At 39.4% G+C, this 15,161-nt stretch overlaps 1 protein-coding gene across 7 annotated transcripts in view; it reads right to left on the bottom strand.

The window, feature by feature from the left end:
• ptk2aa (protein tyrosine kinase 2aa) overlaps positions 1-15,161 on the bottom strand; it is a 551,780-nt gene that overhangs the window by 269,227 nt on the left and 267,392 nt on the right. For all 7 annotated transcript variants that reach the window (XM_041189015.1, XM_041189013.1, XM_041189014.1 and 4 more), the window contains 2 exons: positions 11,962-12,041; positions 3,500-3,562 (listed from right to left, as the gene is read on the bottom strand). In XM_041189015.1, the coding sequence (XP_041044949.1) occupies positions 3,500-3,562; positions 11,962-12,041 (143 nt within the window). The remainder of the gene's footprint in view (positions 1-3,499; positions 3,563-11,961; positions 12,042-15,161) is intronic.

Below are 15,161 nucleotides of genomic sequence, written 5' to 3'. Positions count from 1 at the left end.
TTGAAACTAGATTTCAGGAAATTAAAACATCAAGTGGAGCACAATCATAGTTTGTCTGCACACACCTGTGTTGGGACATTGTAGTTGGCCCTTTGCAAAAAGAATGGCTGCAGCATCTATGATTCTCATTAAATGTTACATCTTTGAGAAACCCAAGAAAAATCTATACTTTCATTTTAAGAAGAGAAAAGCTTGCAATACTCAGCCAGTCAGGCTGTGGAGAAAGATAAAACACCCAGTTAACCTTTCAGGGCTGCGATTTGGCATTGTTGAGATAGCACACAGTGTGCAAGAACTAGAGGTATGCATTTCACCCACACTTCATAGAAACAAACATGATTGTATGCATTTCTTTGCCTGTCATTATGTTTGATCCAGAGAGAGTACAGATTGAGGTAACCAACTGGATTAAGGCAGTTTCATTTTATTTTTGTTATAAATACCTCATAGACAAAGGCAATAAGGACAAGACATTTTTAAAAGCCTAGCAGTGATAAAATGTTGCTCTTTCAACATCAACTAAACGAACATACATGTGACAAAAATTCCAGTTTGTCCACCACTTAGTCAATATTTGTAAAATCATTACGTTTACTCTAAGGCAGCTTGTCTGTTCAAATCTATTAAGTACAACAGGATTCCATACTGAACGTGTTATCCATACCACCCTGGGGGACTGTGCAGATTCTAATTAGCAAGCGTATAGAATGGATGGTAATCTGATCTGCCTTCTAATTCACCAACTTGACCATTATTAATTAGTGAACATTCTCCTGCTGCTGATCATTTAGTTCCTAAAAGCTACTCTAGGGAAGGCATAAGGTATCGCATTGACCATCTGGCGAATAAAATGCAAACTGGACTTTACATCATTGCAGGTCTTTCTATTAATGAAAGGAATAAGTTTAATTTGGTTCAGAAAACAAAAACTATACACGACAGTTACTGCATTGTTGAAAATATCTGGTCATCCAGAAATAAAGATTATTAGGAATCTCTTCATAAAGAACTGAAGTAATACTCAAATTTTATGAACAGGGAGGAGTTTTTTGCATTCTCTGGCAATTCAACTGTACAAGGGAGAATTGGAGTACTCTCCAATTTACAAATCTCGTTTTATCAATAATATTACCATTGCAGTCTTATGCAGGTTTATGACTTGATTGAAATGCAAAACAATGTCCCACTGATTACAAGTCTTACACGATTTGATTGGGCTGCATAATTGTAACGTTCTTCATCACACAATTGCATCTGTATCGTACATTTGTTAACTCAAAAAAAAATCAAATCCGATACACCAAAACAATTGAAGATTCCTCTATCAAGGCCTAAGGTGACAGGGAAAGAAGCAAAATACAGAACAGAGGAAAGACATATTAGTATATCTACATATAAGACATAGTGAAGACCATTTGCTTCAAAAAGCAATGCTAGTGATAAATAAAAGAAGATGCTAAGTGGCAAGAATACTACACCCACAGATTAAAACTTTATCTTCAACCAGTTATTGGCAAGAATATATTATTTTGGACTCTTGTACTTTAGATGTATCCACATTTGTTTTTGTACATTTCAAATATGCTTTCATGGTGCATCTCAAATTCACAAAGCATGTGGACAAGCTTCCTGTTCAGATGCAGCCAAATTTCTACTGTGTAAACATTGCCTATATCTGAACAGGAAATATGCATTCACATGTGTATCCTCAATTCCAAGTTGCATATATTATTCTAGACTTGGGAACTGCAGCAAAATTTAAAAATTTGCAGACAACACCAGGTAGCGGTTGCAGTTAATACAGAGAAAGAGACACAATAAAGGAAGATGTTAAATAACTTGCAAAATGGGTATGTGATTGGCAAATGATCTTTAATAGGATATATCACAGGAGCATTATAAAGCAAAATCTAACACCAAGCACATAGGAAATATTAGAGCAGGTGACCAAAAGCTTGATCAAAAAGATATATTTTAAGGCAAGTCTAAAAGGAGGAAACCAAGATAGAGAAGCAGAGGTTTACAGAGAGAATTCCATAGATTAGGACTTAGGAAGTTGAAGGCACAGCACCAACGGGGTTGGCATGAGGGGTTGTGATTAAAATCAGGTTTGCTCAAGAGGCCAGGTTTAGAGGAATGCAGACATTTCAGAGGGTTGCAGAATGAGATTACAGAGATTTGAGGTTACATGGGGGTTTGAAAAAAAAATGTGAATTTTAAAAACCGAAGCATTGATTAAACAGGTATCAATGCAGGTCAGCAAGTGCAGCGGTAATAGTGATTAAGACCTGGTGTGAATAAGAACATGGGCAGCAAAGCTTTGGATGACCTTAAGTTAACAGAAGAATGTGAGAGGCAAGTAAGAAGTGCTTTGAAATAGTCAAGGCCAGAGGTGTATAGATAAGTGTGAGGTGGTAAATTTTGTTAGGCAGAATAAGGAGACCACATACTCCTTGGAAAATAAGTGTCTGAATGGGGGAGAGGAGCAGAGGGATCTGAAAGTGTAAATACAGTACAACTAAGTAAAAGTACTGATGCAGGTTAATACATACAAACATAGGGCCTAGGAGCAGGAAGGCCATAAAAAGAAACAAACAAGGCACTGGGGTTCATTTCCAGAAGGATTTTTTTGAAAAACATTAAATTTGTAAAAACCTTGGTTACACTACTCAGGACAGTTCTGATTTCCATATATATAAAATTGTAGAGGCACCAGTGAAGCTGCAAAAATACTTTAAGAATGATGCCAGAATTCATAGGTTATATCTGTCAGGAAAAAAATTAGGTTAGGGTTCTTTATATAGCGTATTTATAGAGAATCTGATTTTACTTGTGGGGGAGACCAAAACTGTGGGCCACTAATAAAGATGGCCACCAATAAATCCATGAGGCAAGTCAGGAAAAACTTTATCCAGAGAGTGATTAGAATGTGGAGCTCACTGTCGCCAGGAGAAGCAAATAGCATGGATTTAAGTGAAAGCCAGATAAACACAGGGAGAACATAACAGAATAATATGTTGATGGAGTTGGATGAAAGAGTGGGAGGAGGCTCAAGTGGTGTATAAACATCATCATGGACCTGCTGGGCCAAACAGCCTGCTTCTGTACTGTGAATACTATACAATAATACAATATAAAATAAAATGCCATCCTTCTGAAGCTGCACAGAAGCATTTTTTTTTCCGATGAACAGTTTTGTAAACACTGGGTCTTAAAATCTAAAATTGAAAAGCTAGCAATAATTGGTCTAATTTTAACACCTATAAACTAAATTAAGTTTGTTTATAGGCTGACAGAAATCAAATTTATTTAGATCCAATTTTCTCAAATAAGATTTCAGAATAAAAAAGAAATAATGAATCCCACATTATAGCTTGTACCCTTCTTGAAATATTTCAAGACAAATCGCAAATCAGCTACTTACACACTGAAATAAATACTTGCACATTAAAATACAACATGCTAGCCCTTAGTACAGGAACACTTAAAAGTAACTCACTCCAACAATTCATAATTGGATTTCTTTTCCAAGGCATTTCCCCGCATTTCCCTATAGAATCTCCTGTTAGAAAAAGGAATAAATTGTTAAATCAAACTACCTCAAAACAGTAAGATAAAAGCAAAAAACTGCAGATGCTGGAAATCCAAAACAAAAACAAAAATACCTGGAAAAACTCAGCAGGTCTGGCAGCATCTGTGGAGAGGAACACAGTTAACGTTTCAAGTCCATATGTTCTGGTGAAGAGTCATACAGACTCGAAACGTTAACTGTGTTCCTCTCTGTCGATGCTGTCAGACCTGCTGAGTTTTTCCAGGTAATTTTGTTTTTGTTTTGTACCTCAAAACAGTGATGTGTTAATTAAACTATTATGCATTTGAATCCACATTGTACTGAAAATGATTACAACCATAGAAAAATATGAACTTTAGAAGAAAATGATTTACATGGACTGCATTACACAAATGCAGATGGAATGAATACAGTAATATAAGAATAAAATCAAAACATTTCTATTTGTTAAGGGTATCGAGGAATGCGGATCAAAGACCAGTAAGTGGAGTTGAGGTACAGGTAAGCCATGATCTAATGGAATGTTTTAAAAAGGCTCAAGGGGCTGAATGGTCTCCTCCTGTTAGCATAGGTGATATTGGAGATTATTTTTCCAATGCAAAGTTTGCTGCATTTAAATGTAGTATGAAGGTCTGGATATACATATTCAACGTGATGTCATAATCATAAAACACATCTGGCTATCTTCAACAAAAGTATCAGAAAGGATTGAACAAGCTGAAGACTCTTCTCAGGAGGGAGGGGTTGAGAGATAACCTGTTAGAGATCTTCAGGGCTTAGACAGCTTCAACCGAACGAACATGGAGAGGATATTTGTGAGAAGTCCAAATCTAGGGGCTATGAACATGAGATGGTTACTGATGGATCCAATTGGGAATTCAGGAGAAACTTTTTTGACCAGAGAGTGGTCAGAATGTGAAACTTGTTGCCTCATGCAGTGGTTGAGTCAATGGGAGGAAGCTAGATAAGTACACGGATGATAAAGGAATAGTTGGATTTCAAGGCCGTATAGACAGCAATGTGGTTTACCAGGAATGAGGGAGATAAGTTCTGTAAAACACTGTCTCAGCACAAACAACATCGAGGTGGTCAGTAAAAACGATACAAGGACAGCCTAAAAAAGAACCTTATAAACCTCTGCATTGCAGATCACCTGTCATGGCAAAACACTGCAACCAACCTGACCATGTGGAGGCACACGCTAAAATTTGGTTCAGCATGCTTTGAGGACCATCTACATCAAACTCAATATTCAACATGTCCAGAAGAAGGCCAAAGGTGACGCAACTGTAGAAGTTCTCCCAAGCACCAATGAAAACATGAATTACTAATTCTGTGGATGTCCATAGTGATCTTGTGTTGGACTCTTCAGTCATGAGAGGACCCACAGGAAACGATGAAGTCAGCTTGGACATACTCGAATAACAAGGAGTCTATCACAAGCTCAGTGCCAGTTGGAGTAGTGGGTCCAATTCTGAGCACCAAACTTCAAAAGGACATGAAAGTTTTGCAAAGGGTACAGAAAACATGTAATTGAATAGTTCCAGGAATGAGTGATTATGGTTATGTGGGTAAATTAGAGAAGCTGGGATTGTTCTTCTTAGAATAGGAAAGGTTAAGAGGAGATTTTATAGCACTGTTAAGGGATTAGATGGGGTAAATAAAGACAAACTCTTTCCAATGGCTGGATGGCTGATGATGAGAGGGTTCTTTGAAAGAGCCAATGCAGACTCGATGAGTTGAATGACCTTTTTCTGGCTATACTATTCTATATTTTTATGTTCTTTTGGAAACTACAGAACAGCAAAACACAAAAAGGCTAAACTCTTGACAGGCTTTGTGGTGTGTTATGTCATGTACTAAAAGCCTCAGAGGAATTCTTTCTTGAAGTCTCGATATAACTTAGAAACTCTTGACCATTAGATTTCAGAAAAATCTGTATAATTTTCAGGTACCTTTTAAGAACTGGTTCAAAAGACTTTCGGTGAAAAATTGGGAAACTGATTATTTGCTGTCCACTCAGCTTGTAAATAAAGCAAGGAAACTTAACGTGGGCAGAGCAAAAAAAATCATAGAATCACAGATTGGTTACAGCACAGAAAAAGAGTCCATTCAGCCCATCATGTCCATGCAGCTTTCTGCAAGAGAAACTTAACTTGGAACACTGTCCCACTCATGCCTCATAGTCTGCAAATTTTCTCTCTCCAATTTCCTCTTAAAAGTCACAATTGAATCCACTTGGAAGATGGGAAGCTGGGAAAGCAATATAATAACCAAGTTGAGGCAACAAAAGCATGAAGGTTTCAATGGGAGATAAACTGAGGGAGAGGCTGAGACGTACAATATTGTGGAGGCGGAAGTAATCATTCTTTCTAATGGAAAGGATATGAGATCAGAGCCTTAACTCAACATAAAACAGGAGATTGAGGCTTTGAACAGTCTGTGAAAGTGGCCAGGGAGCAGGTGGAATCAATGACAAGAGAAGGGGCTCATGGTGGGGGCTTTAGAGAGTTAAATGGTTGAGGGGCTACCGACTTTAGCAGGGATACATTCCTCGGGAATCCTAATACCTGAAAAATCATGCTTACCACATGAGCAGATCCCCTATTTGGTCCTCTATTTTGTAAAAGGGAAATCATGTTTAACCCATTTATTGGAGTTCTTTGAAGGGGTAACATGCGCTGTGGTTAAAGGGGAACCTGCAGACATGCTGTACTTGGGTTTCCAGAAGGCATTTGATAAGGTGCCACATCAAAGGTTATAGCGGAAAGTAAAAGCATGGATAGAAGATTGGCTGGCTTATAGAAAACAGAGAGCATGCAGACTGGCAGAATGTGATGCGTGGAGCCCTGCAGGGGTCTGTGCTGGGGCCTCAACTTTTTACAATTTATATCAATGACTTAGGTGAGGGCAGTGAAGGCATGATAGCTAAATTTGCAAATAACACAAAGGTAGGTAGGAAAGTATGTTGTGAGGAGGACATAAAGAGATTGCAGACAGGTATAGATAGGTTGGGTGAGTGGGCAAAAATCTGGCGGATAGAGTACAATGTGGGAAAATTTGAAGTAGTTCACTTTGGCAGAAAGAATAAAAAAGCAGAGTATTACTTAAATGCAGAATTTAACGGCTGCAGAATTCCGAGCTGCAGAGGATCTAGGTGTTTCAGTGCATGAGTCACAAAAAGTTAGTATGCAGGTACAGCAAGTAATTAAGAAGGCTAATGGAATGCTATCCTTTATTACAAGAGGAATTAAACATAAAAGTAAGGATGTTATGCTTCAGTTATATAGGGCATTGGTGAGACCACATCTTGAATACTGCGAGCAGTTTTGGTCCCTTTATTTAAGAGAGGAGGTAAATGCATCGGAGGCAGTTCAGAGGAGGTTTATGAGATTGATACCTGAAATGAGCAGGTTGTTTTATGACAAAAGGTTAGACATACTGGGCTTGTTTCCACTCGAGTTCATAAGAGTGAGGGGTGGCTTGATTCAAGCATATAAGATCCTGAACAAAAACAGAATTACCTGGAAAAACTCAGCAGGTCTGGCAGCATCAGAACTGTTCTGTTGAAGGATCATGAGAACTCGAAACGTCAACTCTTTTCTTCTCCAGCGATGCTGCCAGATCTGATGAGTTTTTCCAGGTAATTCTGTTTTTGTTTTGGATTTCCAGCAACCGCAGCTTTTTGTTTAAATATATATATATATATATATATATATATATTTATATAAGATCCTGAGTGGAATTGACAAGGTGGATTTGGAAAGGATGTTTCCTCCTGTGGGTGAGTCCAGAACCAGGGGACACTGTTAAAATTAGGGGTTGCCCTTTTAGGACAGAGATGCGGAGAATTTTTTTCTCTCAGAAGGCTGTGTCACTTTGGAATTCTGTCTCAGAAGGCAGTAGAGGCGGGGTCATTGAATATTTCTAAGGCAGAGGCAGATAGATTCTTGCTAAGGTTATCAGGGATAGATGGGAATGTGGAATTTCAAACACAAACAGATTGGCCATGGTCTTAATGAATGGCAGAGCAGGCTCAAGGGGCCAAATGGCCTATCTTTACTCCTATTTCTATCTTCATATGACTTTTAACGTCCTGTATATACTATTTATATGCCTTAAGAACACTTGTGTATTCTCTTTTATGTTAGCTGCCATAAATTACAAAGATAGCATTTCGGATAAAATTATTTTACAAAATGGCACTTCACTGTGCATTCTCCTCTTTAAGTTTAAAGAATAAAATAAAATAAGAATAAGGGCATTCAGGATCTGTGACAGAATCAATTCAAGCTCAATTCAAGGTCAAAATGAGCTCAATTCAAGGTCAAAATGGGGTAACAAGGTCAAATTGAAGTCAAAACTAATCAAGAGAACAACACCTCACATTTATATAAGATGCTTAATGTTATAAAATATTCAAGGAATTTCACAGGGGCAATATAAAACAAAATATGATGCTGAGACACATGAGGCGATACGAGGGCAGATGATCAAAGGATTGGTCAAAGAGGTAGAATTTAAGGAATGTCTTATGAACAAAACAAGGTAGAAAGGCAGAAAGATTTAGGGTAATAATTCCCATGGTTGGAACCCAGGCAACTGAAGACAAAGCCACCAATGATGGAGAAACTAAACGCAGGAATGCAAGGCCAGAAGTAGATGAGCAGGGATGCCTTGGAAAGTTGTAAGGCTGGACAACATTAAAGAGGTAAAGAGGGGAAAGGCCATGGAGGGACTTGAAAACAAGGTTGAAAATTGAAAAATGAAGGCATTACTTAACCAAGAGACATTCTAAGTCAGCAAGTACAGGGGCAATGGCAAACAGGTTTTGGTACAAGTTAGGACAAGGTTTTGGATAACTTCAAGTTCAGAGGGCAAATGTGGGAGGCCAGCCAGGAGTGTGCCAGAGCAGTCTAGAGGTAACATAAGGCATGGATAAGGGCTTCAGGAGCAAATGAGCTGAGGCAACGGCAGAGTTGGACAATATCACAGAGGTGAAAATAGGAATCTTAATGGTGGTATTGATATGTGGGTGGAAGCTCATTTGAGGGTCAAATACAGCACCAAGGTTGAGAAAAATCTGGTTCATCCTCAGTCAGTTGCCAGCGAGAAGGCTGGAGTCAGTGGCTAGTAAATGGAGCTAGCGGAAGGGACCATAAACAATGGCTATGGTCTTCCCAATACTTAATTAGAGGAAATTTCTGCTCACCTTTCACTGAATGTCAGGCAAGCAATCTGACAATTTAGAGAGTATTGCCAGTATTGTGTTGTAGATGAGAAATAGGCAGGGGACCAAGGGTATATCTTGTTGGGGAGCACCAGAGTAACTGTGTAGGTGTAAGAGGAAAAGTGATTGCAGGTCATTCTTTAGCTACATTAGATAGATAAGAATGGTTCCAGGCGGGTGTAGTCCCAACACAGCTGGATGACAGTGGAGAACCATTGGAGGATGATGGTGTGGTCAATCACGTCAAAGGCTGTGAAGAGGGATTGTTTACCTTTTTTCACAGTTCAATGCTAGAGCAGGAGGGAGCCTTAGGGAAAGTCTGGACCAATGGGACAGTGGAAAGGAGGGAAGCATAGAGGCAGTTGATTGGATGGCCTAAATCTTACAAAGAAATCCATGAACTCCTTACATGTTGTTGGAAACGAGGGTGGAGGAAACAGGGTAGAAGAGTTCAAGAAGATGGCTTGCAGTAGAGAAAATAAATCAGGAGTTACCTTTAGATTCCAGGATCCCAGAGATATGAGCAGTTTTCACACATGAGGTCAGGGCCCAAGAGTGCTCTATGTGGTTCAACCTGATCTAGCAGTGGATGACTAAACCTGTCCATCATATCCATACATGTCTGCATCCCTTGGACTTCAAGGATTGGTGATGAGGGCTGTACAGGGGGAGCGGCCAGGGTCACAGAGCTAAACAGTTTTAATGGGGACAAGTGGATCGAAGATGAAGCTGGAATTGCGGATGAGTAGATGGTTAGCTGTAGAAATGTCAAGTTGAAAGGAGGACCAAAGGCTAGGTTGTCAGGACTGCGAATGTGCAGTTGCAAATGATTTGTGGGAGCTTTTTTTTTCCCAAGGGCGGACACAGAAGGAAACAGGGTTTGGAGGGGAAAGTGGGATGGGGAGATGTCTTATGATAAGCATGTTTATATCATCTAAGTTACATTACACATTTACTTGATGTTTGCAATTGCCTACAAGGGTTCAAAAATCAGGCTTCTCAACCACATCAATAAAACATCAAAATGTAAATTGGTTCAGGTCAAGGCTTGACTTGCGCAAGGCCATACAAAGTAAGCTTGCAACATTGTTTAATATTAGTTAGTTACAGTTCTTCACATTATGGGCGACAACAGAGTCTTGTCTTTAAGTAGTAACTAAGTTCAAAATCATGAAGAAAAATAAATGTCAAAAATGCAACAGTCATCATGGGCAGAATTTAATGCCCTCCTCCAAAGAGAGTTTTCGTGGTTGGGGGGTTGGCATTCATCAGGCATGAGGTTGGGTCTATACTCATTGGAGTTTAGAAGGATGAGAGGTGACTTTATTGAAATCTAAGATTCTGAAAGGGCTTGTATGGGCAGATGCTGAAAGGATATTTCCCCAGGTGGGAAACCTAGAAACAGTAAGCATAGTTGAAAAATAAGGGGCTTCCCACTTAAGACTGAGATGAGAAGACATTTCTTTTCCGATGGTAGTTGGTCTAAGGAATTCTCTTCCCCAGAGAGCAGTGGAGGCTGGGTCATTGAATTAGAGTTAGGCATATTTTTGATCTACAAGGGAGTCAAGGTTATGAGGGGCAGGCAAGAAAGTGGAGTTATCGAGGCATTCAAGAGGGCATTAGATGATTATTTGAATAGAAACAATGTGCAGGAATACGGGGAAAAAGGAGGGCAATGGCACGAGGTCATAATGCTCATTTGGAGAGCCGGTGCAGACATGATGGGCAGAGTGGCCTCCTTCTGTGCCGTTAAAATTCTGTGCTTCTGTGAAGTCTGCAATCAGATTCAGTTTCTACTGAATCACAAAGCAGGCAAGAGGGGGCGAATGGCCTACTCCTCTCTTATTTCTTATGTTCTTATTAGATGATGGTGGAGCGGTAATGTCATTGGACTAATCCAGAAACCCTGGCTAGTGCTCTGGGGGCATGAGTTCAAATCGCATCACGGGAATTGGTGGAATTTGAATTCAATTAATAAATTTGCAAATGAAAGCTAATCTCAGTAACATTGAGTAGAAAACGGCACATCATTTGTCAGAAAAATCCATCAGGTTCACCAATGTCCTCTAGGGAAGGAAATCTGCCATCCTTATCTCATCTGACCTACATGTGACTCCAGACCCACAGCAATGTGGCTAACTCTCAACTGCCCTCAGAAATGATCTTGCAAGCCACTCAATTTAAGGGCAATTAGAGATGAGCAACAAATAAGAACATAAGAGACAGGAATAGGAGTAGACCATTCGGCCCCTCAAGCCTGCTCTGCCATTTAATAAGATCATGGCCGATCTTCTTGTGTTTCGATTTCCATATTCCCCATCTAACCCCATTGATTCCCTTGCCTAACAAGAATCCATCTGCCTCTGCCTTAAAAATATTCAATGACCCTCACCTCCACCGCTTTCTGAGACAGAGAATTCCAAAGTCGCATAATCTTCAGAGAAAAATTTCTCATCTCTGTCCTAAAAGGTGACCCCTAATTTTAGAGCAGTGCCCCCGTACCAGCGAGGCCCACATCCAGTGAAAGAATAAAAAGAAAATTATGAAAAATAGCTACAAATTCACATGTCCCAAACTGTGTAAATTCTAACAGCCATATCAGCAAGGCTGGAATAACTGATTTCTTTAATAATATGAGGGACAAAACATTTATTTTCAATTGGTTCATTAGGATGATTAGGCTTCAGTTTATCTCATTATATTTGAATGAGCATTTCCACAATGCCCAGTTAAGTAACAAACCATCAACTATAAAATCTTTTAAACGTTTTTTTTTATTCATTCATGGGACGTGGGCGTCGCTGGCTAGGCCAGCATTTATTGCCCATCCCTAATTGCCCTTGTTTAGAGGGCATTTAAGAGTCAACCACATTGCTGTGAGTCACATGTAGGCCAGACCAGGTAAAGGCAGCAGATTTCCTTCCCTAAAGGACATTAGTGAACCAAATGGGTTTTTACAACAATTGACAATGGTTTCGTGGTCATCATTAGACTTTTAGTTCCAGATTTTTATTGAATTGAAATTCCACTATTTGCTGTGGTGAGATTCAGACCTGGGTACGCAGAGCATTACCCAGGATCTCTGGACTACTACTAAGTCCAGCAACAATACTACTACCTCCCCGTATCAATATAGGCAAAGTTACAAAGATAGGCTTACCTGATCTCAAGGCATCCCAGCTTCAGTGCAATATCCTGGTCCACTTGATCTGCTATATCCATCATATAGTCATTCTTAACCTAAACATGAAAATACATTCACTAAGAGCGAATATTTTGAGATTTGCCCTGCAGATTAACCATATGACAGAACAACTGTTTTGCATAGCCAGAGATCTGAAGCTAAAACTTACATGTATTTAGGCATAATTAATAAACACATGTAATGTGTGTAATCTCAGTTACACAATCAATTTCGAGGGCAAAGAGTGACGCATAAATTTCCATATGACATAGAATTCTTAAAACCCCATTGGGCAAAATTTTACGGCAGCGGGACTTTACGTTCCCGCTGAAGTCAAAGGGGTTTATATTGGCTCACCGCGTTTTACGGCCCCATCCCCGCCGAAACGGGGCCATAAAATTCTGCCCATTATATTTTCCATAACATCTTCTTAGGGAACAATAGTAGATTTAACTAGCGAGTAGTCATTAATTGTTTCTTTCCTGAAATGATTAAAGCATGGCACATCTTCCAATTCGCTTTATAATTTACGGCTCCAGAACTTTTTTCAGTAATCAACAAAACTACTAAAATCAATTCAATCTAAGGCTTGTTGTATACCATCATTTGTGAGCTCAGAACTCAAATGGCCAAATGGAACTACAACTTGTAGTACTGCTGGATGCTGACCACACTGCTGATGTAAGAGCACGTAATTTGCCTTGGCTGAAGTGCACATCTGCACTTTTTGGCCAGAAATATCCAGCACCCTTTCTGGAGTCTAAAATAAAAACAATACTGATGTTGGAAATCTGAAATAAAAACACAGAGGTTGAAATAAGTAGTCCATCTGTAATGTATCAGATGTTTGGTTACAGGCCAGGGAGCATGTACCTTGCCAAATGCAGTCTCACATCCTTGCTTTAAGTTTGCAATAGTACAACAGTTCATATTAAAATATTTATATTGTTCACATTTTATGTTAAGCTGAAGTATTAAACTGACTTTTTAGATCAGCAACCAATAGGTTGGCATTTGTAAAGATTAGCTTTGCACTGTGTGCAAAGTTGTACCTGTTGTTTGAAGGAAACTGCCAGTTTCACACTTAATAAGCTTTCACAAAAGCAAATAATGTGACGAAAATGTAACTGACAGCAATTGGCTTAAGCCATATTCCCCGCAGCCTGAATTTCTAATTATGGTTGCATCATCAAGTCACAGGGGCCAGAGCCCAAAAATGCAGAGAAACAAAAGAGAAAGCAACTTAAAACCACTCTCCAAAGCTCCTCACTGCCAAACAGTAGAAACCTTGGAAAGCTTACATAGCAGGTTTTTAAAGGCCGGGGGGGTAGGGGTGGGGAATAGGGAAGGGGCGTGTAAATATATCATCATATAAATTACCTAATTAACAGGGTTCAATAAAGAGAACACTTGCATTTCTGGTCCACAGAACAGGGTTTCAAATTAACTTTGAAGTCCATTGGGGAAATTTCTCTGGGTCTGCACCCAGGCATAAAAACAAAAAAACTGCGGATGCTGGAAATCCAAAACATAAACAGAATTACCTGGAAAAACTCAGCAAGTCTGGCAGCATCGGCAGAACTGCAGTTCTGTCGAAGGGTCATGAGGACTCAAAACGTGAACTCTTTTCTTCTCCGCCGATGCTGCCAAACCTGCTGAGTTTTTCCAGGTAATTCTGCACCCAGGCATATTAGATTGTCTGGATGTGGTAAATATCAGAAATCAGGCAGATGAAGCACACTCAATGATTCTGGGTGGATTTCTTCACAGGTATGTCCTCATATTCATCCAATTTTGATATTCACTATGCTCAAATAATCCAATGTGACTGGAAAATCTCTTTTTATTTGTCTTGGGAAGTGTAAGCCTTACCAACAATGCTAAGTGTTAGCCATATGTATTTTTGGCTTAGTTACATGATATTATTAATAAACTAATTTTTTTAAACCTGGAATTATTACCCTACACGTTTAAATGCATCTCGTCCTTTTGTGAGAGATGCTCCAATGTTTTGATCAAAACTGAAAATACTCTTCTAATTTTAAGCTGATATAGTCAAAGTGCACTTCTGAAGCACAGCTACACCATACAATATACACCAGTGCAATAAAACACCCACAGTCTAAACAAAAATGTGTACATATATTTGGGATCATGCAGTCATTAATCTCCACAGGTCAGCAATGTTTTAACACCATTAGGTCATGAGAACAGCAGAGGAAGTACAAGACAAATCACAAAAAAAAATCTGTTGTCAACAGCAACATTGGCAGTTTGCAGCATATGGTTGACCTTATCGACATTTGATAAAGAAAATCATTCCCCTCCCACTTTATTGGATTGAAATATGCTCTAATTAATGGTTATAATTACAAAGTTTTCTGTACTTTTAATGCTTCCAATACCGTGCACCTGTGTTTTGTGAACCAATTATTTATTTGTATTACCTGAATACTACAGGTTATTCTAAGTTAGAGGGAGGCCTTGTGAAGCAGTGGGTAGCATCCCTACCTCTGAGTCAGAAGCTCCAAGTTCAAGTCCCACTTCAGGACTTAATAGCCAAGGAAAGTGCGTAAGTGCATTCATAACGTGGCTAAACAGGTTGAATATCAACCTGTAAATCTTTCCAACATACACCAATAGCAGGTGGTAAGAGAAGAGATTCCTGGGTAGCGACGTGATGGAAAGAAAATTGAAGCCTCTACCATAGTTCCAGGCTACAACATGCATGTACAAGTGCAAGTTGCCACCAACTCGGACTGGGGGTTGGGGGGCAGAAATTGGTTGACTCATTTGGCTGAATGGCTGCTGTGGATCAGATTGGTGTCAACAGCATGGGGTTCCATCCCAGTTCCGCTGGGCCGGATTTGGGATCTCTCTCCTTGTCCTAGCTGTGGTGGAGGTTGCGGCGCTACGGATCAGACCTGCTTCAGGCAGAGAACTGAAGAAGGAGGATTTAAGTTAGCACATTATTTCTGTAAATATTTAAGCAGGCTATTTATTTCTTTTCCCCAACCCCTTATAAATAGGAGGGATTTCTGAGGACAGCTCTGGCAAATGTTAAATAAATTAATGTGACTGTTTTAAAAGCTTTAGTGTACCATGCAATTAACATTGTTATAAGAATTAAGAATAGGCCATATGGCCCTTTGAGCCTGCCTACCACTTAGTTAGGT

Source organism: Carcharodon carcharias, chromosome 6 (assembly GCF_017639515.1).
Source record: "Carcharodon carcharias isolate sCarCar2 chromosome 6, sCarCar2.pri, whole genome shotgun sequence".
Taxonomy (NCBI): domain Eukaryota; kingdom Metazoa; phylum Chordata; class Chondrichthyes; order Lamniformes; family Lamnidae; genus Carcharodon; species Carcharodon carcharias.
This window is presented reverse-complemented; position numbering and strand designations above follow the sequence as displayed.